Raw genomic sequence first — 24,801 nt, forward strand, 5'->3', positions numbered from 1 at the left:
GTTGGGAATTCGCCCAGTAATATGTATATGATTACTTGCTAACGGAAAACAATAAGTCTTCTCCGAAATCTGCCAGTCAGCTGGCAGGTATTACTTGTGTGGGCAAACAAAGCTTAATAAAGTGATAATTATTTCGATTTGATGGGCTTTAATGGTTGGAGAGTTGAAATTTGAGTTATGAAAAGTATTATTTAAGCATTTAATAGGGGATTTGATTTATTTCGATTGATGAAGGTTCATAACTTTCAAGCAAACATAAAATCTTTAAACTGATTAAATCTTTAAAAAGCTCTACCTTTTCTTTTTTTGCAATTTCAAAACATTTCAACCGCTTACAGCCTTTAAGCCTTTAAGCCTTCAAGGTGATTTTCTTTGTAAACTAATACCCGAAAAACTTTTCCCCACAATCAAACCAAGAATAATAAACAACCTTTGACGGCTTTTGATATGAAATGCCCTTCGGAGGTAATTTTCCCCGAAGTTCTACCGTTGTAACCTGATAGTTTCTGATAGTTGGGGAATAATTGATTTGCAGAGAGCACTGCTACTTAATTGGCGCTTGTTTGAGTGATGCTCTTAATTAGCTGGACGCGTCCAAAAACCGCCGACAAGCCGCTTGACAAAATCGCATTCACAGCGAGAGCGAGAGAGTTTTCCAGGACGAGTGCCTCCATTTTCCACCAACCCCCTCCCTCCCACCTTCCTTCCCCCAAAAATAAGTGTGCACTGTGAGCGGAACTCGAGCTTCAAGTCATTCATTCACTTTGTCAAACTAAAATTAAAACGGGAAGCGAAAACTTTTGCTTTTTTTTTTTTAATTTTTTGGCCAACAACAACAGCGAGCTTTTAGGGGAAGAGGGGAAAAGGGGAAAAGGGGGGTAGGTGGAGTGGCAGGACTCGAACTAGGACTTGCAGGACGCCACTCACCTAATAAGCCAGCGGAGCGTAAAAATTTTGAAAGTTTTACGGCCGCGCGACACTTGAGGAAACTTGCTAAAAGGCGGGGGAGTCGCGTCACTCATACGCAGCGTTGTACCGACCGAAAAAACTAAACTCAACTGCAACTGCAACTACAACTGAGGAGGATTGCGGACGGAAAAGCGGCGGCAGAGGGAAAACTGAGCAGAGCAGAGCAGAGCAGAGCAGAACAGAATAGAACGAGCGAACGGAATGAAATGGAATGCCGAGTGAAACATTCGCCTCGGCTTTGTTTTGGCATTGTTTTCTGATTTCGCTCGCCGGCTGGCAGAGTTGAAAGTTCAAAGTTTAATTTGCTAATTGTTTAACAGCTGCAACAGCCACGCCGCGCTGAGCTGCAACTGCATTTTCCGCGCGTTTCGCAGCTGCATTTTCATAATGAAAAGCCGGGCGGTCGGACGGTTGGCGGGGCTTACAACTTTTCACTTAACCCCACTGGCGAAAATCCAAACCGAAAACGACAGGCGACAGCTGCCGTCAGCGCATTGCCACGCCCCCAACTATTTTTCTTTTTTTGGGAAAAGGGGGTTGGCGAAGGTGGGGAGTAGCATTAAGGAGGCGTGGCAAGCTGCACGATGCAGCTGCACTTGCCGCCCTGTCGAGCGTAACGCCTTTTGACAAGTTTGCCTGCGCTGGTAAACTTTTACTTTTTGAATTCCTTACTCCTTACTCTTGTTTTTTCGTTTTTTTTTTTTTTTTTTTTTTGTTTTTTTGGTCAAGTACTTTCAAATTATTATCCAGAGGAGTATTATGTAAATTATGCCCGGCATCCACTTGTTCGCTGGCAGCCCGCTTTCCCGAAACATTTAGCTGCGTACTCACCGTGCGATTGCCCAAATTCTTGACGCGGCAGGTCAGCTTCACCGTCTTGCCGACGAGTCCCGTGATGTTGGTGCCGATGGTCGTGTCGAAGGTGGGTCCTCCGGTTCCCGGAGTGGGCAGGTCCTGCAGGAAGTCCGTGAAGAAGCGCTTCGAGGCGCCGTCCGTGGAGCCTGAAAAAGCGGAGAGGGATCGCGTTTAGTTGGGTTTTCCAGACAAGAAAGCGCGCATTGGGGGAACTGAGTTAATTTAACACTTGCGAGGGAGGAAGTACTCGGTTCTTTGGGGGAATATAAAGTAATGAGGAAAGTTTCCTTTATATACTTTACTTCATAAAAGGAGCAAGTCTTAGAGTGACCAGAGTTAAGTCAGAAGCAAATAAATTTACGACTCTGTCTTATTGTATTATATCGATATAAGTATCGAAACACTTACTTAATACGATTTTGGTTTATTGTTTAATATTGTTCTACCAAACCTTTTAAATAAAAAACAGAAAATTCTTTGCACTTAAATTCAGTTTCCATTAAATCGTATTTTAAACTAAGAACCTTTTATTCTTTTCTCTTTTCCAATGCCTCCATCTTTGGCAATCAATAAAACTTATCTATTCACACTCGGCAAATGGGAAGCGAACGGGCCCTTTCCCCATTGACCTTTTTAATGGGCTTTCCACATTCGGGTTTTCCCACTGACTGCTCTATAATTAACTAAACAAGCCATAATTTTTGAGCAGAGAGCAGTAATGGCAATAACGACATGACAGCCGTGACAGGCTTATGTCCGAAATTACAAAGAGCCCGTCTCCCCTCCGCAGCAATTCGCCCACATTTCCGGAATCCCAGCCCTCGAATGACTCCGAATGACAGGTGGGCGTGGCCTTCGAACGGTTGGAAAATGGCTTTGTTATCGGACTCTACTCCTCTCTTATGCTTTCTGCGGATCACAGCCCAGCCGAGCGCTTTTCCTGGGAAATGCATTCGTGTTGCTGTCGTGTCTCAAGTAATAATTTTAAAATTAGTACAATCGACTCCGCCGCTCAAAGCCTTTGAGCTCACTCCAAAAAAATGAAAAATAAACCCCTGGGGGCATTGAAAAATGCACTTAACAAGTGCTGTAAGTGCCCCACATATCTCTCTTTGTGTGTGTGTGTGTGGGGGAGTGTTTGGTGTGTATGGTGTGTATGGTGTGTATGGTGTGTGGGTATGTTTGGGTGCGGGTGTGTAATGCCTAGAAAGGGCCATTTGTTGACAGCGTCATGTGGCGTTAATTGCCACTTTACAACGAGTGGCAATTTGGAGCCGATCGAAAGCCGGCTCACTCTACACACTCTCACTCACTCACACACTCTCACTCCCTCACACACACACACTCACACGTACACACACACACACACAGGCATGCAGACTCGCCAGGACCAACAAACGTATATATAAACATATTTATACAAGTAAAAAAACACACATATGGGCACGCTGAAAAAAGCTTTACCTTCCTTATTGCCATATCCATTACTCAAAACACTGGTTTTCATTGAAAAAATTTTAAGGATGCTTTAGATATTTGAGGCCAGATAAGCACTTTTCAATTTTCACGACGTTTGCAAAGCAAACAAAACAGCTGACTTTAAAAAGTTAAATATTCACTTGAAAGATTTTAATAAGTTTATTAATCATTCATTCAGAAAAGAAAAAAAACTAATGCAATGAAGGATCATTAAAATACTTTGAATAAAAAATATTTAAATGCGATTTAGTAACATAAAAACGATATAACAATTTTCTTTAAGAAGTGATGTCATTTCAAACATAATACTGTAGTTCCCCTAGATTTTTTCCAACTAAAGACCACTGTTTTTTTTCCTGTGCAGAACCAATAAGCACATATACAAACTGGCGAGTCCGCAGCTGTTGCTCCGCCTCCCGTGAGTTTTCCCACAGCCTTTTTCCTCCGAAGGGAAGTGCAACAAAGAACGGGGAAACACAAAACAAGAAAAAAGGAAAGAAAAAAGAAAAAAGAAGAAAAACGAGGCGAGGCGAGGAAGCGGAGAGCAAACAACAGCGAAAGGCGAAAATTACTTAATGAAAATGGCTCCGAAAGGCAATTAATTAAATGATAAACGCCCATATTATATGGCCCAGTATCTTGTTTGCTGTTCTGTAAGCAGTTTATGTAACACTCGGTATTCCGTGCTGTTTGGCCAGGGAAATTCGTTGCTCGTATCTTCGATAATTGCCAGGGGGCAGCAAATTGAGGCACGAGTGCCGTTGGCCAGATAAGTTTCGCCCCGAAAGCGGAGACTTGGCAGCTTCCTTGAACACAAACAGCAACAAGCAACCAGCAACCAGCAACCAGCAGACATCCTGCAAACTGACCATCCACGAAATGCCACCTGCAGCCAGAAGTCAGCCACCTGAAATCCCAGACACCTGCAACTCCAACCAACAACCTGCGACCTTCTGTGTGCTATTTGCTATGTGCTATGTGCTGTGTGCTATGTGCCACCTGCAATGTGCCACCAGCAACCTGCAACCTGCAACTTGCAACAGACACAACTGTTCACTGGCTGTCAGCAGATTTGCTGGCGAAAAGGGGAACGCGAGCTCAAGTGCACAAATCGAGAAATATAGAAGTGGAGAAATTAAACAACCAGGCGACACAAGAAAAGACAGTCTGTTTGTGCCAGAAATTCACATAATACTCGTATATAATCAAAGGGATATTCCAGTTGTATATACAGAACTGTTTTTAATATATAAGGTAGTAACAGTTAATAATAAAAGTACTTGTAATAAACAATAACAGAATCAACACAAGCCAAGGGAAGCAATCTGAATGTAGATATAAAAAACCAATAAAAACCAAAAATAATAGTTTGTAAGCATAGTTCGTTTCAGAAACCACTTCCTTTTTCAACAAAGAAAAACGATCATATAATAATAGTTAGGCCATTGCCTTTTCCTGGATTTCCCCCCTTACAGTGTACCTATGCTTTTCATAATTCAAATAATTAAATGTAAACTGAAAATGGCGGCAGACAAAGCAAGTGCACACGGGAAATGCGAGAAAGTGGAGAAAGCAGACGAGAAATGTGGAAATGGCCGAAATGCGGAGCAAAACGGCAACGGCAACGGCGACGGCGACGGCGACATTTGCTAAGTGTTAAGTGTTAAGTGGCATTTTTGGCATCCGTGATCCCTGAACCGGTGGCACTTTCCTATTTCGGCGGAGGCGAGTTGTGTGTTGCAGGCACGAAAGAGCGCTTTTCGCGCGCCGATTACACCGACGATTATGCTGATGAGCAAGTGGGATGGTGGAATGGTGGAATGGTTGGATGGTGGGTTGCTGGGTGGTTGCCTGTTTTTTCTTTTTGCTGGGTGGGTGGTGGAGTCGGGTGGTGAGGGGTGGGGAGAGGTGAAAGAACGTGGGGTAGGCATGGTTGCCCAAGGACTTTGGTGGCTGCAAGCCAATTACTGGCGAACCGTCAGCTTTCTGGGGTGACACAGACTCACGCTCCTTCTCCCTTTTCCCCTCCCCCCTCCCCCCCGCCCTTTCCCTTCTCCCTTTCTCCCCTCTCTTTCCTGATCCCGCCCGTCTGCCCTTGGCTGTCGTCAGCTGATTTATGGCCGCCATTCACATGCACGTATCACCCACACTCGCGCACCCACACTTACACTCTGCCTTGCACACTCACATCCACGAACAGATAACACAACACCAGTAATGAAAAGGATCTCTTAGTACAGCTCTAATACTCTACAGCTTTCCTAGTCATACATTTAGCAAGCTTATCATTTCTATTCTACCTTTGATAAGGAAAAAAATGTTTTATTAGCAAAATATTGTTTGTCAAAAAATGTCAAAAAAATGGAAAATACAAAAAAATGTATTTTCCGAAATTAGTTAATGGGTATCCTCAAGTGCCTTGCCATTTCCTAAATCAAAGCGTATTATTTGCCACATAAGCGGCGCAGCTTACTTAGGTAAAAAGTAAAAGTATCGCACCACCACACATTTCCCATTTCCCTTTCCGCCGACTTCATGACACGTCCTCGTTTTGGGTTTACAACTTTGCCAGAAAGAATTATGTTATGCAAACACAAACACTTACACTTACACACATACATGTAGTACACACATACATGCACAAACACTTACACACATGGCCCTGTTATCCTGGCTGCTGCTATTTGTTCAGCGTTTTATGCACTCGCTGCGGCGCCTCAAACCCGCGTTTTCTCCGCCGTAATTGAAGTTCATAATTTTTTTATTAAACACACATATTCGGGCGAAGGGCGAAGGGGACGCACAGGACATTGCCGGCAATCACATGTCCTTTGTCTTTTACATTTTTATGGTTTTTTTATACACACACACACACCCCAACCAAACCAAACGAAACGAAACAAAAACCAAACGAAGGAACCATCCAAGAAAAGGCGATGGCGATGGCGAAGGATCCAACGACTTGTCCCGCTGTGCGTGATAATGTTTTGAGCACGCCATTCAAGGAGCAGCCGAGGCATCGTTAAGTTGTCAATTGCCGGGATAACAAAAGTGATGGCCTGACAGGCGGGGGCACTCGAACTGCCTTAATGCCCGCTGACATTTGAGCAACTTGATTAGGGCCTCCCCACACCCCCTCCACTTCCCTAGGCACAAAATTCACTCTCCGATTTTTCGGTACTCAACAGCTATTGAAAACGAATTTGAAAAAGAACCCGAAGAATTTGCAGAACTTGTCCCTTATTCCTTGCCATCACATATCATTAAATATGTTTATGTTGTACTCAAAATACAGATAATATTTAATGTAATTGATCTTCATTCCTTTTAAACTTAAATGGAATAAAGTTTTAAACAAGTTAATATAAACCACTTCCTCTGCCACACCAATATTCCTATGAACTTTTCCCACCCAAACCTTTTAAAAGGTAAATTTGAACCGAATTAATACAATCATGAAAATCCGAAAATCTGACTTACCAATATCTACCTATTAAATATATACATAGGCTCACTTATTCTGCACCGAAAATACAGATCAATTTTCGTTCATTTTAAAAGGTGCTTAATGAAATTGCAATTTCCACAAATTTCCATAGCCGGGAATAAAGGTAAAACTGGTTACCAAAAATTATACAAAAAAGACACCTAGCTACTCTGGTTCAGTCCATGGTTAAATTAAAAAGCAAACAAGTGTTATATGGAAAAAACTGAATAATGGCAAAGATCAGCAGTTATTCGCCCGTCAAACTCCAAGCGGAAATAATGAAAAACATTGCACGATTGGCGCTAAAAACTTTTTACCCCATCTGCATATGAAAAAGTGGGGGAAACTCGTCGATTACTTATAGTGCCTACATATATGGCAGATTTATATATCAAATTAATATTTGTAATTTCTTTATTTGCCAAGCCCGCGGGATATTCGTTTTCTGCTGGCGCAAAAAGCTTACAATGTGGCGGAGAAAAAAAAAACAGAGGCGTCCAAATTTATATGGCGAATACTATAAATGCTGTAATAAATTTGTGCAATTTTTTATTGAAATGCTTGCTGGGGCCATAAAAATGTGCGATTGAAGCATCAACTATGGCCTTAATGCCCAAAAAGACCCACACACATTGTAGGCCCTCCCATCGATTGTCTGTTGGCCAGTTTTTCCTAACCCTTTTGCGATTCTAGGCCGATTGCATATGCATACACCTCTGATTCTGATTCTGATTCCGCTGCTGATTCTGCTGCTGCTCCTGCTTTTGACTCTGTTTTTTATTTCCATTTCACTTTATTTTTTCAGAAGCTCAATTTAACGGGCATTTTTATGTTACCGCCGAGCGATTTGAGCGCTTTTCTCGGCTCTTTTCATTCATTTTTATTCCATACCTGTTGCTCTTCGACTTTGCCAAAACAAAAAAAAAAAGAAAACAAGCGAGCTGGCAAATCTGGGACACGAGAAATCCCCCTCCTGAAAATCGAGGAGGAGGTGCAAAAAAAAAGGATATATACAGGCGAAAAAGGCTGGCTCTCTGTGTGGTCCAGTGAGCTCCGTGTTGGCCATTGCTTTTAACATTTATCATACGCAGCGTGGGCCCGACTAAGTGTGCACTTAAGCGCCGCTCGCAAATCGAGTGTGGGAGCCAGTTGGCCGGGGGTCAGTGATTCGATGGCTTCCATGGCTTCCAGTGCTTCCAGTGCTTCCAATGTGTTCCAGTATTACCCGCCCATTGGCATGCTGATTTTATGGTTTTTAAAGCAAATAAAATAATTTATTAGCAGTCGGGGGAACGAATACGTGTGGCTGCACCGGCTGTCGGGATTACCAACCAAACATTACCAAACACACATGGCACACACATGGCACACACATGGCGGATGAAAGTCCTTGGAGGCCTGGAAACCCTGCGAAAAGTCAGAGCGCTAAGCCAAGTCAACGCATCGAGTGCAGTGCGTGCGTGACGGTGGCAACCCTGGCGGGCTTTTCCGGACACTTCGAGTGCCGTTTTTTGGCGGCCGTGTGTGTTAGATTACAAAAAAAAAGGAAAAAAAAAAAGAAAAGTAAAACATCTGCGACCGTGGGGACACTTTAATTGAGTTGGCACCGAAACGAGACCAATTTCTGGCCAAAAAAAGCAGTGAAACATCTACAGCGAAGCAAACAAAGGCGGGAAAAGCGGCGGAAAAGCAAGGAAAATTCAGGAAAAGGGAGAGGAGCACCCGAAGCGGGCGCAATCATTCCGTCATGCGTCATAAGTCGCGTCGCCTCTGCGCCAAGAAGTATGCAAATAAAATTGTCAACGGGGCTAAGCAGCTGCCTCTGGCTCCTTTTCGTCCTTCCTGCTACTTTCCAATTGCCCTACCCCCTTCACCTCCACCTTCCTCACCCCTTTCCCACCCCCCTTTACCCTCCCCCTTCGACATATCCTTCTTATCTCAGCCAGACCCTTGACGTTTATGTCGCGCCGCTTTAAATGTCTGCCCATCGCGATAGATCCGCGCTTTTCCAGCTAGCTCTTGCGTCTCCCAAATGTAAGTGTGTGTGTGTGTGTGTATGTATGTGTATATATATGGGAGTGTGTGTTGGTTGACTACCAGTTTTTCTTTTATGACATGCAACAAAATGTTTCTCCAATCGAGTTTTTGTGTTCAAAATTGTCAAAATAAAAATAACATTTCACAAAGGAAGGGAATGTTAACGTTTAATAAAGCTTTAAACAATTCTTTTCTGAAGAAATTTAAAAAGCAAATCATTTATGAGTTAATCATGTACGAATTGTCAAAAAAAAGTAATTTTGAGAAGCCTTTTAATTTATAAGCTGCCAAATTAGGTTGTGTCCCAAATAATTTGATTTGAAGTTAATCAATCACGAGTAATAAAATAGTGATTAAAGTGACATGCATAATAATTTATAAGTCACCAAACTAATAACGACCTAGATTAATAAAGCAACTAAATAATTAAACGGTATTTAAAATTAACGTAAAGCAGTGAAATTCCTTTTGATGGCTTGCACAACTTTAATTATTTCAAAAAGTAGTGAAAGCATTTCTATTTATTTTTCTGCACAACAACTTTATTTACCCCATTGAAAAGCCTCTTTTCTTCGAGTGCACCTGAAGCACACATGAGTCAAGGCCTTGATGGGAAAAACGACTCGGCATATGGAAAAGGAGCAACGGAGCAACGGAGCAAAGGAGCTAAAGGATCGAGGAGCAAGGAGCAAGGAGTCGCGGCGGCTGATAGGCATTTATGTAAAAGTTAATCGCATGATGTGCTGATAAAATGCACAAAAACGAGTGCTCAAAGTGGCAGCAGGGGATGAAAAATATCTATGGGAAAAGTGACTGCAAAAAACTTGTACGGAAACTTTTTAATGCTGAGCTTCGGCTTTTTTCTTTGTATAGTATATATAGCGTAACCGAGTGGGCGGTGGGCGGTGTAGAGGTGGGCGTGGCCCCAAAGATTAGCATTCAAATGGAAGAGGAAGCAGCCGCTTTGGTTTGCCAATTGAAAGTTTGTCTTTGATTGAAATAGTTTCACGAGCATAAGAAGAACTGAAAGCACAGACGAATCAGATTAAAGGAAATCAGCCCGAAGGTGCTTTTAAAAACGAGGTCATAAGTGGGGCAATTTAATAGTTAAAAGCAAATGAAGAACGAAAATGAAATGTAACCAGTTACATTTGCTTCAAATAAAATAAAAAAAACTGTCTGAAGGAATTACATTCATTAGGTAAGAGTTATTTCACCTCCTTGGAATCCTCTTCAAAAATCTTAAAAAAAAAAACGAATTGATACCCTTATTTAATATTGGGTAAATTGAAGTCGGTCTGTCTTGCATGCTTATTTTAGGGATTCTTATGCAAATTGAAGCTTTCTCCGTATGAGAAGCACACTCGCACCAAAAAAAAGGCTCAAAATCTATACAGCTGTCCAGCAAATTGCTCCCCTTTTGGCCTTTGCATAGATTTTCAATTTTTGCCCCGGCACTTCCGCTTTTGGTTTTGCTTCTGCTTCTGCAGCTGCCGTTCGCCTTCGTCTTCGCCTTCGCCTTCAGCCGTTTTATAATTCACTAACTTGGCAATTTTCTTCAGCCATCGACACACCACCAACGACGAGAAGTCCAGTCAGTCCAGTCCAGTCCATAATGCCTTTTTCGGTTGGTCAGAAATTGAACTCATTTGCATATAAGCGTGTAATATATTGTTGACCCGAACCAAGTGCTAAGCGTGCTGGACTGAGAGCCTGTCGCCTAATGGCCCTGCCATCCCATCAAGCCATGACATTTATCAAGGCGAAAAAAATATAGGAAAAGTGCCCAGTCGACCGGGCAAAAAACTAGCAAAAAAAAAAATAATAAAATAATAAAAAAAGTAAGCGAAGGAAGCGTCGGCGAGTCGCAGAGTTCGCCATTCAGCTTTTTTTCTATTTTTTTCGGGGGAAACATGGCGATGGCGAAAATCTAGTGAAAATTCCAATTCCCCCCTTCCCCCAATATCCTTTCCACATGCCGTTCAATGCGTGTCCTTCCCTCCTTCCGTTCGACTGCCATTTGAATGTCAAATGAGTTTTGTGCCAAGTTCAGCAATTTTACAATTTCAATTGGCTCCTTTTCATAATTTCCGGGTCGTTTTTTCATTCTTTTTTTTTTTTTTTTTTGTGGCAGCATGGAGAATATTACCGAAATTGGCCATCAACAGCGAAAGCTAAGTTACGTTTTGAACATTTAATATAATTAATTTTATTTTCAAAGATTTATGATATGACATAAAACTGATTTATCTGTTTATCTGATTATCTGGTTTTGAATATAATATTATTTGTTAAATATTTGCATTTATTTAAGTTCCAGTTAAATTTCAATAAAAGGAGTGCCTTCTTTCAAGTTAGTTTTCTTTATTTTTGAAAGATATATAAAGAAGCGATGCAATATTAAATGCATACCTTTATTTTCCCCCTGCAAAAGTTCTATAACTGATTATAAAAGGATTCCCATGCGGTTATTTTTCCATTGGCTTTTCATTGGCTTTTCCCCCTCGCATTTCCCAAATACTACAGCGCCTGTCTGCCTGCATTTTCTCTCCACTTTTCCCCACTCGACACATAACTCACACTTTTCGCGACTTTCTGCCGACGGAAACAAACGATTCTTTGACTTGTTTTCAATGTTTTTGAAAAGTCAGAGCAGCAGCAGCCGGATGATGAATGGCCGCGACAGGGGCAACTATTGCAATATCGCAATATCGCTGGCAACCGCAGCAATGCGAAGAGCTATAATTGCAATTGGAGCCGCCGCAACAATAATAGCAAGCAGAATCAGCAGAAACCCTCGATTTATATAGAAGTGGGAAGCAACAGCAACACGAGGAACATATATCTCAACAACAGCAACAGCAGCAGCAGTAGCAGCAACATCGAAAACAGTTGCAACAGCAACTTCTGCGGCAGCAACAGCAACTTCTGCGGCAGCAACAACAGCAACATCTAACTTAGTGCCAGCAGCAACATGGAGTGGCAGCAGCAACAACAACAACAGCAACACACACGAGTTGCATCTTTGTGGCAAATGAGCCAAACCCGGCTGTCCATTTTATGGCCGCCTCGAGGACATTGTGTCAGCAGCAGCAGGACAATGGTGCCAGGACAACAGGATAACGGTTTCAGAGCTCCTGTTGCAAGTGCGATCCTTTTGGGGGCAACAGCAACTGCCACGCCCACAACGCATGCGCAACAAGCTAATCATGACGCCAGTTTTTCACAGGGACATCGAATGCAGCTCCTGGGACTCCCACTTCTCGATTCCTGATTCCCGATTCCCGAACTCCGGAACTCTGGGACTCCGGGAGTCTGAATCTCCTGCCACCGCGTTGCGCCTGCCTGATTTTCAATTTCAATTTGGACGATAAATGGGCACGGCTCGCTGGCTGGCTGAGTTCTCCCCACTTTCTGCCCCGCCTTCGCCCGGAATTTCCCACCGAAAAGCAACTCCCTCGCAGGAGGAAAAACCCAATCCCAGCTCGTTTATCACGGACGCATATTGCTGACCGCAGCATGCAGCTAAATTTATGCTTAGACTGCCCACCCGCTGTCCACCCACTTGAGCACCAGCCACTGCACCACCCACTGCACCACCCACTGCACCACCAACAGCACCGCCCAACCACCATTGTCCTCACTGTGTTAAAATTTGATTTCTTTGGTAAGTTGAATACCTCGACATTATGATGAACTAATAGATTTAAAAAAAAATGTAGACACCTTTTGTATAAATTAAGTTTAATAATATTGAAAATATAATAAATAAATAGGTAAATAAAAATATGTTAAGATAAAAGAAAATATTACTTAATAGAAAAACTTGTTAATGGTTTGAATTTTAAGATGAACCTACTTATATCTATTTGATGGAAACACCTATTATTGAAACCTCCAGTGGACTTTAAACTCGAATATCGTATTAAATCTTCAAAAAAGGAAATTCCCGAGAAGAGAACCACATTTGTGCAGAGCGACATGTATTAGTACTTGTACATTCTAGTTTTGAAATGCCTTTGGGTTGCCATTTTGTGATTTCACCAAAGCAACGCATTATGTTGCAGCTCGAAGTATAGAAGTTCAGGCACTTAAAGCTTAGAAATTAAATCCACTTCAGCCAGAGTGTTACTGCTCCAGCTCACAGAAGCTAAACAACTTCTTTGTTGTGTTTGCTGGTTGAAAATTTAATGCCCGATGCACAGCCATGCAAGCTGGCTCCTTCGGACACTTTAGGGTATTAGAGCTTCTTTATGACCGACTTGGAATTTCGCTCTCTTCGAAATTCCTTCGCTGTCTTCTTTTTTCAGTTTATTTTTTCTGTATTTTTTTTTTTTTGCTTTTTTTTGCTGAGCCCTTTTCCCTTCGTCCCGGGCGGCATGTCATGTCAGCGTTGTCATTGTTGTCAGTGTCATCACAGCACAGCAGCTGAAGCGCTGGTTGGCAACACCCCCTAGGATCCCCAGGATCCGCAGGACCTCCTTTTCCTGGCGGTGGCTCTGCGGTCGCCGTTTGCCATCCGCCATCCGCCATTCGCCGTTCACCATTCACCATTCACCATTCGCCATTCGGCGGCCATCGTCGTCATCGTCGTTCTGCTTGTCATTAGACTTATGTCATTGTTCAGCCAAGTGCGCCGGCGACGACGACGACGACAGCAACAGCAGAAGCAACAGCAACAGCAGCATCAACTACAAGAGCAACACCCGCAAAAGCAACAACAACAGGAGCAACAACAACAGGAGCAACAACAACAGGAGCAACACCAACAGCAATATCAGCGAAGCTGCTGCAACTATTGTGCCATATTTTTACAACAGATGTGCACGAAGAAAAATATCTAGTGGATCTATACAATTGTAACAAAAATATCACAATCACAATTGCACCAGACTTATTTGAATTTTTTACGTTTTTTTTTTTTATTTATTTACAGTTAAACGGAAGTTATAAATTAGCGCTTAACTTATAGAATCAAGCTATAACAACTGGGGCCTTAAGCTAGGTTTTTTTTGTTCTACTAGCAATTCAATTTATTTTTGTAATTTTTGTTTTAAAAATAAAAAAAAAAAAAATTTTGTATAATTACTAAACTGCGATATTTTTTATTTCTATTAATGTTTATATTAATTTATATTAATGTTATATAATAATGTAATAAGCTGTTCAATTAATTAAGGTCTCGATAGGGCTATATATTTTGTTTACAATATATTTTTTATGATGTATAAATCTTTTTTTGAGTGCTCGTGATGGGCCTGCAACATGTGCAGCTTGCCACGCCCACAGCTGCGTTGAATGGGCGGCAATGGATGTGTATGTGTCGCTTTGCGTTCGCATTTTACGTGCGCGCATCTAAACTGACATTCCAATTATTCTTATCGCATCAGAGGAGAGAAGAGCAGAGGTGAAGGGGGAAGTTATGGGGCATCTGAATCTAACCCGCCCGAATTACCCGCAGTCTGGTTATAAATGGCCCGGCGTCTTTTCAGTTCAGTTCAGCCAAGTCAGTCAGTCAGTCAGTCAGTCATTCCGGCGAGTCAGTAAGTCATTCAGACACTCAGTTAGTCAGTTAGTCATTCATTCAGTTAGTCAGTCAAGCTGGAGTCAACCATCCTGCTGGGGAGTTCACCACTTCGCGGCGTTTTGATGGCATTTTTCATATTTCCCTTCACATTTCCCCCATAATGGCCGTTCTCGAAACTATTTAACTTGCGGTTGGCCAGTGCGCAGAAATGAGATGTTATAGTTGATAGGACTGCGGTGGAATGCCCTGATTTATGTCATTCGAGTCCTTTCCAGATTCCCGCCGCGGTTATGAGCGGCCTAAATGGCGGGGAGCGGAGATATATTCGGACTTCTGGCACTTATTACACTCGACAAAGTAATTGCGACTCTGGGAAATCGCTGGCAATCCATGAAGATCGCATCTTGACTCGATTTGTTGGAGCTTGAAACTACGCATTAGGGTCAACAAGTTGTGGAAAACGATTTACCAAGAAAAAGTAACCCAAATAAGACTTTAAGTGTATTGCTCACATAATATTTACCAATTTTAAATCGAATTATTCATTCAAGAATACAAAGTGCACCCTTTTTATAAACATTCAATTAACAATTCAATTAACATTTTTCTGAAAAAAATCATAAAATTTCTTTCCAGCTAATTGGCTGTGGAAAAAAAATCAATTAACTATGAAGTTTATTTTCCCAGAACTACCAAACAAAATGCTTTGCATAAGTTACAAAAGAAAACAAATTGAAAAGGAAAGGACACGTAAAGAAAAACTTCAAGTGGGTCAACTGGCAGCGCACGAAATCAGTCTCAATGCCAAAGCGAGCTGGGTTCATTATTATTTTATTAGCCCATAATTGGTGACCCAATCAACCTGTTGAACCCTATTGAATTCCACCGTCGACGAGGTCACCAAAGCGGTGACCCAGTTCGCTTAATCGTTAAGCGTGGCGACCTCACCTCACGATTCTTTAATTGCTATTCAATTTACGGCGCTCATGCAACCATTTCGATTGCATTAGGAAGCGTGCCCGTAAAGTTTTGTCACAAAATTATTGATTACTTTTCATTTAGCGCTTGTCATTAAGCAGCCAAAGCAGCCAGCATTTGCCTCACAATTGTCTGCCCTTTGATCCTTTTTCGGGGAAAGGGAAAATTCGGATGGCTCACCCCAAGAAATCAAAAAAGCACGAATAAAAAAAGAAAGCCGACACGAAAGGGACGAAAGCACGAACTCAACTCCCTCACACAAAACAAAAAAAAAAAGAAAATACGAAGGCAAACGGGCTAAGCTGACTTTAATCAGACCAACAATTTTTCCCCGGTTGACATTTTATTGATTGCCATCAGTTGACTTGAACATTAATTTCATCAAAGCCGTTGGCTCCGTGAAAAGCGAAGGTGTTCGTTTTTGTTTCGCTGGTTGGTGACCTCGAAAACCCATTAAACGTGGAATAAAATGAAATGAAATTAAGTGAAATAAGCCAAATATATTCGTGGCAATCAAAAGTTTCGTGCTTTTGTCAGCGATATCATTTAATTCGTATTTGCAGGGGAACAGGAATCCTTTTCTATAAATCCAATCCATCTGCATTTGAGTGCAATCGAAGTACTCATATTTTAACGAGCATTTTGTTGTGCTCGTATCTTATGGATACAGTCAGTCGTTCACCTGCAGGCGATTTGAAAACCGGGGGGAAAAACCCCCAAAAACTCCCCAAAAACCCCCGAAGGCACCAACTGAATGCTTTTCTGCTCAATTTGCAATTTGCGATGCGCTGAAATGCTGAACTGAAATGCTTCCACTGGCTGGCCTTATTTTATTTCTATTTCTATTTCTATTTCGCATCCAATATTCCCCACTCCGCCCACAGCCACGCCCACAATAATCAAAGCACGCTTACGGCTTGTTATTTTAAATTTCAGTTTATAAAATAGATGGCGGAGTAGATGATTTAAAACAATTTCTGCACGGTATGCTGCTGATGAAGCTGCAGTCGCGGATGTTCGAGCCAAACGAAATTGTTTTTACGTGCCGCGCATGCAAAAGAGATTTTCCAGCAATAAAAAAAGAAAAGGGGAGTAAGGGGAGTAAGGGAAAAGGGGGCGTGGCATCTGCTGGCTGCGGCTCAAGAGCGCGATCCCAAATCCCCCACGAAACGTGTGTCCTTCTCCGAGTCCCAACGAATGCTTAGAGAATGCCATCTGGGATGGACCATTCCCCTCTTAATGGACCCAAAACTCTGGGAAAATAGTTCAACTCACCTGCCAGCAAACTCAGAATGCCCAGGAGAATTAGCCAGTGTGTCGACATCTTCGTTTGGCTAACTATATGCATATATATATTCACTGCCAAGTCGGTTTGTCAGGAACTCAATTTATGCTAGCTGAAATTGAAAAGAAAAATGTTTTAATTCAATATGTCAATTTATTATAATTATTGTTATTTTAATAAAATTAATGAAAGTGATATTATATTTATTATTTTTTTTTTTATAAACTTTTAAAGCCAATTAATAACCATAAAAAAGATTTATTAAATTTTTTTTAACTACATACATATGTATATAATGTAGAATAGTCTGGTTGGTTATTAAAATCTTCAATGTTCATTTTTCATTTGCGAATTAAGGGAAATGCGAAAAAATGCCAGTGGCGATTTTCGTGAATATTTGCTGAAGCGAAAACCTCGAATGTATAATGCATTTACTAAAAGCCATTTAGAAAAAGCAAATATTTTTTTTAGTAAAGCTTCATTCTGCAGTGAGTGTTTATCGCATTATTTTATTTACAACAATTAATTCCAGCGCAGTTTGTAATCCCTTACGGTGGCTAATTTTCAGAAAAATAAAGCAGCAGCATTGCGGCTTTCTCGTTGGAATATTCACACGTTTTAAATGAGGCTTAGTTGCCCCAAGACTCAAATTAGACCTATAACAAAATCCCGCCTCTCGCTCTCTTGTCCAAAATTAGCCCCGAAGCGAAGTGCAATTAAAAGCAAATCATGACCTACACAAACAGCCAAAAAGTTCATAACCAGTCGAAACAAGGGAGTCGGCCAAACAAACCAACTGACAAATGGACGAACAAGCAAACAGGGAAACAAGCGGACAAACAAATAAACAAACAAACAAACAAACCGGCAAAACCGCAGACAAAAGTGTTGCCCGGAACTGCAAAACCGAAGCGCAACATAAAAATCCACTAAGGCAAATTGGTTTTGTTAACCAGCACAATGGACACATTAACATCGTCCAGGACACACGAAAGGGCAGCAGCCAGATGTCCTGCGGGCTCCATCCAGTCAACCCAGCATTCAGCAGCCAGCCATCCCGCCAGACTGCAAAGCTACAGGACCTGTACAACTAAAGCTAAAGGACTGCAAAGGATGTGTCGGCGACGTCGACAACGGCATGCAACAATTAAAATTTTTACCATTCTGTCGCAGCCAACGGAATATTTTTGCCCACTTCACAAATAGCAGCGCAATGCGCGAAATTGTTTTTATTAAAATGAAGTGCATACAGTCAAAGAAAAAGTAGAGGTTTACTTAAAAATAATAATGAGCTTGGCACTTGCAAATAACTAATTAATAAATTCCCCTCGAGAATTGTGTCGAGTTAACTTGATTGATTGAGTAGAAAAAACCATTACTAACCGACTCAATTAATTTGAAATGCATTGGTCACAAAAGTCTGAATCTTCTTGCTTGTCATAAAATTCTTTATGCGATTATAATCGTCAAAAAATATATATACCCCGAACATTTTTGGCAACGAGCTGCGACAGTTACTTAGTGAAAGCATACGCTTCCATTTTATGGCCACTTTTTAAGCCAGCCACCGACAATTTGGTTAACTTTTCGGAGTGTAGTGGCAAAATGGGAAAGGGGCGATGCGCCGTGGGGATTTTCGGTGCTTTCGTTAACAGAAAATTATGGACTCCATCTTGCTCGGGGAGCATTGGCACATTTTAGAAAGTTTTTTGCTCATTACACGGCTTGATTTCATTTAGTTGGCCGGCGAGAGGAGCCAGAACCTGGAGCCATAGAGCCGTGGAGCCGCTGTTCCGGCGAAACGGAAGGGGGAAGCCCCGTAAATTAGATGAGATAATAAGCCGGTTGGGCTGGGAAGCCACTGTGCTGTGCTGTTCTGTTCTGCTGTTCTGCTGGCTCAAAAGGATGCAGCTTGGACCCGTAGAGCTGCAGGTCCTGCCAGGTCAGGTCCTGACTGGCTGGCTGTCCTGGCTGTCCTGGCTGACTGGCTGTGTCCTGCCTGCATCGTTGGTCATCTTAATTAGGCGCAAAAAAGCAAGCTGCAAAATGCAAAATGCAAATGCAAATGAAAAGGCCACTCGAGAAGTGAGGTGACGCGCGGCCAGAACTGAAGAGGCTAAAACAGTCAAGGACCAAAAGGAGCCCTGTCAAAGGCAAACATTTCGGGTCAAATCAAATCCTAATAAACCGACTAGCCGGGATGCTTTTCTTTTTTTTTTTCTGGCCCGAGAGTCCGACAATTACACGGGCAACATGCGGATTTTGGTGACCACCCGAAAAACCCATAATTTCCGTTCCTGAAGCCACAACAATATTTTTTGTAATCGCTTCAAAAGTTTCCAGTTGATTGAACTCCACGCTTCTTTTAGGTAAACAGTGCACAAACTTTTAAAGTACATTTCATTGGTTTTTGACAAACTCTAATTTTGTATAAATAAAATGAAAATGCATAATTTAGAAAAATTAAAATAATAATAATAAGTATATTATAATATGTTATAATTATAATAGACACATAATTTCTCATTAAAAAAATGCAACATTAAGCAGGCAGCCAGCAATATCCTCTATCCAAATTATTTTCAAATGAATTAAAATGAATTCAATTTCCAAACCAAAAACATTGCAGCTTTTTTGCAACATTTCAGCAAGTAGCTGATATTTCTCGGTCATTCAGTCCGCATTTCTCCTCCCTTCGGACACTTCAAACTAAGCTTTATTTATGGACGATTCAAGTGCAAAGAACCCCTTGTCAGAGTTATGTTAATACCTTTTCCCAAGCAGCAGATAAAGGCGAAGTGAATGGGAAACGCGGACGAGGATTGCTTCCATTTAATCAAAGCTAATTGAGAGCGTTTGGCAATTGGCGTTAACTTTACCGCTTTGACAGGCAACTGGAAATTGGGCAGGGGATTGGGAGAAAGTGCCATGAAAAAAATCAAATAAAAAAAAAAAAAAAAAGGAAAGAAAGAGGTGATGGCCATTCCTAACAACTGACCACAAAATTTTTCACGCGAATCGAAACGATACCGACGTCCCTGCGTGAATTCCGCTTTCACCGGGGAAAAACTTTTCAACGTTTCCGCTTCGTTGCCCCTCCATTTATTCATTTTTTTTTTTCGTTTTTGGTTTTTTTGGGGGCGAGAACATTGAAATTAGATTAAAATGTTGAGGCAAATACAAAATGGCTGCCATTCCGATGGGGCGTCCTTCGAGGTGTGGGAGTCAATTCGAATTTCATTAAAACAATATCAAGCGGGTCAGTGCTTAGTCGAATGCTTTGCTTTCCTTCTTGCTCTTTCTGTTTTTTTTTTTTTTTGGTAGTAGAAAAAGTTAGCCACGAATTTGAAAGTTCGATTAGGGGTTAGGGTTAGCCATTCGTGGAATTGGCCGAAACATATTTTGAGGGATTACCGTGGGGCGATGGCATTCCTCGGAGCACAACGAATAATTCTACTTTGTTTGCAAAAAAATTTTCGTATATTGAAATGTAAATGTAATACTTGTAAAATTATAAAAGTTTGATATAATAGGAATTCAAACATTCATTAAAAAAGGAACTAATGATTATAATTATCTTTTAGCATTGGTAATCATATTAATCATTTCGTTTGAATTTATGATGATATGATATTTATGGTTTTGATTTTTGCCATGCATTTTTTTTTGCAGTGGAAATACTGCCACCATTCGTATTTGCACAAACCGTGTGAATGAACTTGGCTGCCCGACTGTACCACCCTCCTTTCCCCTCCCCCCTCCCCCTTTCTCCTTCCCTTTTTTCCACGGGGCTTGGCTTTGGCCGACGCCATTTATCATGCGAATCCCAGGAGAGTGCTCAAAGCAATGAAATTAAAAGCTGAATTGTTATTTTTGCCCGCTTGCCTTTTTGCTGTTTTTTTCTTTCTGTTTTTTTTTTTTTTCTGTTTGAGTCGAGTCGAGTCGAATCGAGTCGAAGAATGGAGATGGAGCCAGCCGTTGGAGAAACAGGAGCCGTAGGTCCTTTGGCCGGACTGCAATGATTGGCATTTATGGCTCCGTTCCAGGAGCGGCTGCATTTCGCGGGAAAAGTGCGGGTTGAAAGGGGGAAAATGGAGGGGGTGGGTGGTTATGGCCCATGAGTTATGGCAAAGAGGCCCCTCTCACTCGTCACCGCTTAATTGGCTTTTAATTTTGTGTGAGCGCATTACTTTTCATTACGATTAGAGGAAAGAGGGAAAGAGGAGCTTCTTTTGCAAGCGAATCCATTAATTAAATTCCAAAGTGGGAATGGCAGATGAAGGGCAAATAAATTTACAACTGGCAGGGTATTTACAAGCCAAATTTGACATTTTAATGTTTGTCGACATGTGCGCGAGCATAAATAGCTTCGGGGCAAAGTATTAATTCCCCCTTTTCCACCAAAAAGGATTACAACAAGCGGCACACCCACGCGAGCTCCTTCCGAGAAATTTGTTTTCAAGGAGGCAAATGAAGGGGAGGTGGTTAAGTAAAAGACATAAATATCGAGTTACATTTTTGTGGCCCTCCCCAAATCGCATCGCCATATCGCCCACACACATCACTTCGATGTGTGTGTATGTGGAGGATATTAAGAAAACATTAAAATCACATTTTTAATAGATTACGATTTTCAAAATGGGAAGGGGAGCACAATCGAGGTGAAATCGAGGAGGAATCGAAGGGAAGTGAGGCCGCAAATCAGTTGGAGGATGAGGTGCTCATCCTCCAAGTTTCGGTGCGCTATTCTTGCCGGCGAGAAACCAATTAGACAATCAATCAGGCGACCCCGGCCAATTGGTGTGCAACGGGGCGTATACGTAACACGTAAAAGCTAAGAGCACACACACACACACAAAAACGAAGAAAACTTTTTACCCGCCTCGCTTTTCTCCGCTCGGGCGGATAAGTGAACAGAACTTAATTGAAATCAATACAAAATGCAATTTAATTCGCCCTTCTGCTGCTAGCAAAAACTCAAACACACACACACGCCGATACACACACACACATACACTGGCACAGAGTTTTACCCACGAGCATAGTTGTGCACATGCATTGCATACTTTGAGGCGCCGTTAGTTTATGATTATTCGAGGGACGCAACCGGGGAAAAGCGAGGGAAATTCGAGGAGAGGAAAGGATATGCGGCACTCGAGGAAGTTGTAAAGTGGGTTACAGCCAGAAAGGCCAAGAAAAGCACAACAAATGAGAAGGGAAGATGGGAAGGGGGAAAAACGCAATGGAGCTGCAGCCATACGAAGAGTTTAAGGATGACAGTATGTTCACTGCTTGCGGCAGGATAAGACCTTTATTATCTCCTTGGCGACATTTTTCAATAGTGATCCTTAGGCAAAAGCAACAGCAAAAGCAAAAGCAAAAGCCTTGATCCTTCCTCACAAGGAATGTCCAATTAAATTCACAATTCATAAATTGGCTCATCACATTCGTATTAAATTTCTTACCTGCGGACTATTCAAAATGCATATAAGCTTCCAAGGAAGGAGCTTATCGTTTACGCAATTAAATTGAAGTTGACTTGAAATTATCCAGCAGGTTTTCACACATCTTCACGTAGCTTCTGCTACTAAATGTGATAATAGCAAATAAGTTAACGAGCTTAATTAATGGATGACTTAAAACCTCTCAGAAAGTTACTTCAAATTATACTAAAATGTGTTCTAGTGCTTGAGGGTCTTGATAATAAATTCCAAAATGCATTGTGTTTGCTTTTTCAATAAGATACAATTATGTTTTTTTACTTTAAACATTTCAGTTTCATTTAGAAAGAATTACTACATTAATATACAATTATTTCAGCAATCAACAGAGAAGTTATTTAACAAAATAAATATTCGCAGCCCCTCAAGATAAATCGCAAAAGTACTGTCTCTAAATAAAAGATTATCGAGTGTCCTCATGTTGGAAATCCGGCCAAAGTTTATTACTTCTCCCTATTTTTATTTGGAGCGACTGCATCTGGGATCTGGGGACATAGTGTATGTAAGTCAAGTGCTTGTCGTTAAGCTGAATTTGATTGTTTCTGTTGCTCGGGGAGCTTTTCTCCGACTCCGACTAAAAAGCGAAATCAACGTGAATGCCCAGGTGTTTTGGGGCAATGCAGGCGACTTCCTATTTCGCCTGTTGTTGCCACATTTGACCGGCAAAAGCAAACATAAAAAACAAGGGGAGAAAATAAAGGTAAGAGAAGAAGCGAAGAAGGGAAGAAGGGAGGGAGAAGAAAATGAGGGAAACCAAGAACACGCGACGCCTTTTGTGTGTTAAGTTTCCCTCTGTCTGCCAATTGCATGTGCGAGGGGGAAAATGGCAATGCTTTTCTCACAAAATGTAGGCGAAAGGGGGAGGCGAAGGAGCGGGTAGGGGGCGTGGCATGTCTCCGACAGTTCAGTTTATTATGTCGGGGGAGCGACAAAACAGAAGGGAGTGCGATTCCGATTGCGAGTGGGTGTGCCACAGACTGAATGGTGTTTAGCTGTCGACTAAAAAAGACATTTTCCTGCTCACTTTGCGGTTAAGCAGACACAATACTCGTCGTCCTTCTTTTTTCCTCTTTTTTTTTTTTTTTTTTTTTTTTTTTGTGTTGTATTCAAGCTTTTTGCAACGGCCAAACCCAAACCCAAACCCAAACCTAAATCCAAATCCAAACGCAAACCCCATACGAAACGAGAAAACGCATTTTATGGCATTCAAATCGTAATGATTTTGCGCTTTTCTCATGTTCTCTCCCAACAATTCTCCGCAAATGTGCGGCGAAGTTGGCAGAAAATTGCACTCCCTGCTGTTGTGTGTGTGTGTGTGTGTAAGAATAAGTGTGCAAGTGTGTGTGCGACTGCGTGTCATTGGATTTTCATTTGGTGCGCGCCTGGAAAATCTCAACAGCATGGAGGAAAGGGACACGAAACGCTGACGATGACGAGGATGCGGATGTGCGGATGTGAAAGCGGATGCGAATGGGAATGCGAATGCGGATGCGGATGCGGATGCGGATGACGACAACGTCAGCTGCCTGGCCTCATCATTATGTTCGCTGTACACACACACACACACAAATACACAAAATGCTGGCCGAACGAACCGGCTGACAGGCAATAGGGGGTTAAGGAGCATCAAAGGACGAGGCCATCGGGGGGTTAAGCAGGAGCAGGAGCAGGAGAAGGAGCAGGAGCAAAAGCAGCTGGGGAATCGGTAGCCCATTGATAAACAGACTGTTTGGAGCTGCGACTGCTGACCAGGACTCTCGTCCCTCGACTGATTATTCCTTGGAGAAGAGAAGCTCACGTCGTGTAATGCAGATCCAATTAAAATGTTAGGCTCGTTGGCTTCCAATTCGCCCAGTTTTCACATTTCTCCTCCTCTTTTGAAAAGGAAGCGAAGCCAGCAGAAATTAAGGAATTAGGTAACGGAATCCGAATAATGGACTTGCATGTATTCCAAAGAAGTGCAACTGCAGGTTAATGGGAATTTTGAGGATATGAAAAGTTTGCATTTAAACACAAATTCACGCAAGCTGTTTATGAATTAAACCTCAAACTTTTGGGGTGATGCAGTTTTAAAATCGAGATCCAATTAGTTAAGATGGCAAGTTTAAGAAAACCTTCTGAAACACACAAAAAAAAAAAACAAGGAAATATCTAACAGCCAAATGGCTTTTGCATTTTGAATGTACTTTAGTAAAGAAAACTACTTTAATCTCATGGAATTATGTCCCTTTAAAGTCAGAAATCAATAAGCCAAGTTATGATCTCCGCACATTCAATGCCACACACACACATTTTCCGTATTTATTTTAAACGGATTGTTTTTCCGGCTCAAAAGAAGCCATCTCAGTGAATGAGTTTTATTGAATAAATTTTTGAGAATTAATCAGAATCAATGTGGGCCATTCTCATATTGTCTTAGGCGCCACTTTCCCATCTATCTCTTTGTGTGCATATGCAAATCACACCCACATATTTATTCTAGCACACACACACACACACACTAACACACACACACACTTAGGGTATATGGCATATAAAGTGGCTTTTTTGCAAATGACGGGAGCCGGGCTTAATGTGGGGAAAAATCAAAATAGTCAGGCAAGCGAGAAGAATATAAGACAAGGACAAAGCCTTTTGTGTGCCACAATAAACTATTTTTTATTGCCGTTGCCGAGATGGGACA

General features: G+C 41.7%; 1 protein-coding gene across 5 annotated transcripts in view; it reads right to left on the reverse strand.

Moving 5' to 3' along the window:
- The window catches only part of LOC108097630 (zwei Ig domain protein zig-8), a 157,003-nt gene that overhangs the window by 39,331 nt on the left and 92,871 nt on the right, over window positions 1–24,801 (reverse strand). For all 5 annotated transcript variants that reach the window (XR_001771802.2, XM_017200056.2, XM_017200057.2 and 2 more), the window contains 2 exons: window positions 16,608–16,729; window positions 1,801–1,970 (listed from right to left, as the gene is read on the reverse strand). Coding sequence is in view for 4 of the 5 variants with exons in the window: in XM_017200056.2 (XP_017055545.1) it covers window positions 1,801–1,970; window positions 16,608–16,680 (243 nt within the window). In the remaining variant the exon portion in view is untranslated. The remainder of the gene's footprint in view (window positions 1–1,800; window positions 1,971–16,607; window positions 16,730–24,801) is intronic.

The sequence above is a fragment of the Drosophila ficusphila genome, unplaced genomic scaffold, assembly GCF_018152265.1.
Source record: "Drosophila ficusphila isolate 14025-0441.05 unplaced genomic scaffold, ASM1815226v1 contig_197, whole genome shotgun sequence".
Lineage (NCBI taxonomy): Eukaryota > Metazoa > Arthropoda > Insecta > Diptera > Drosophilidae > Drosophila > Drosophila ficusphila.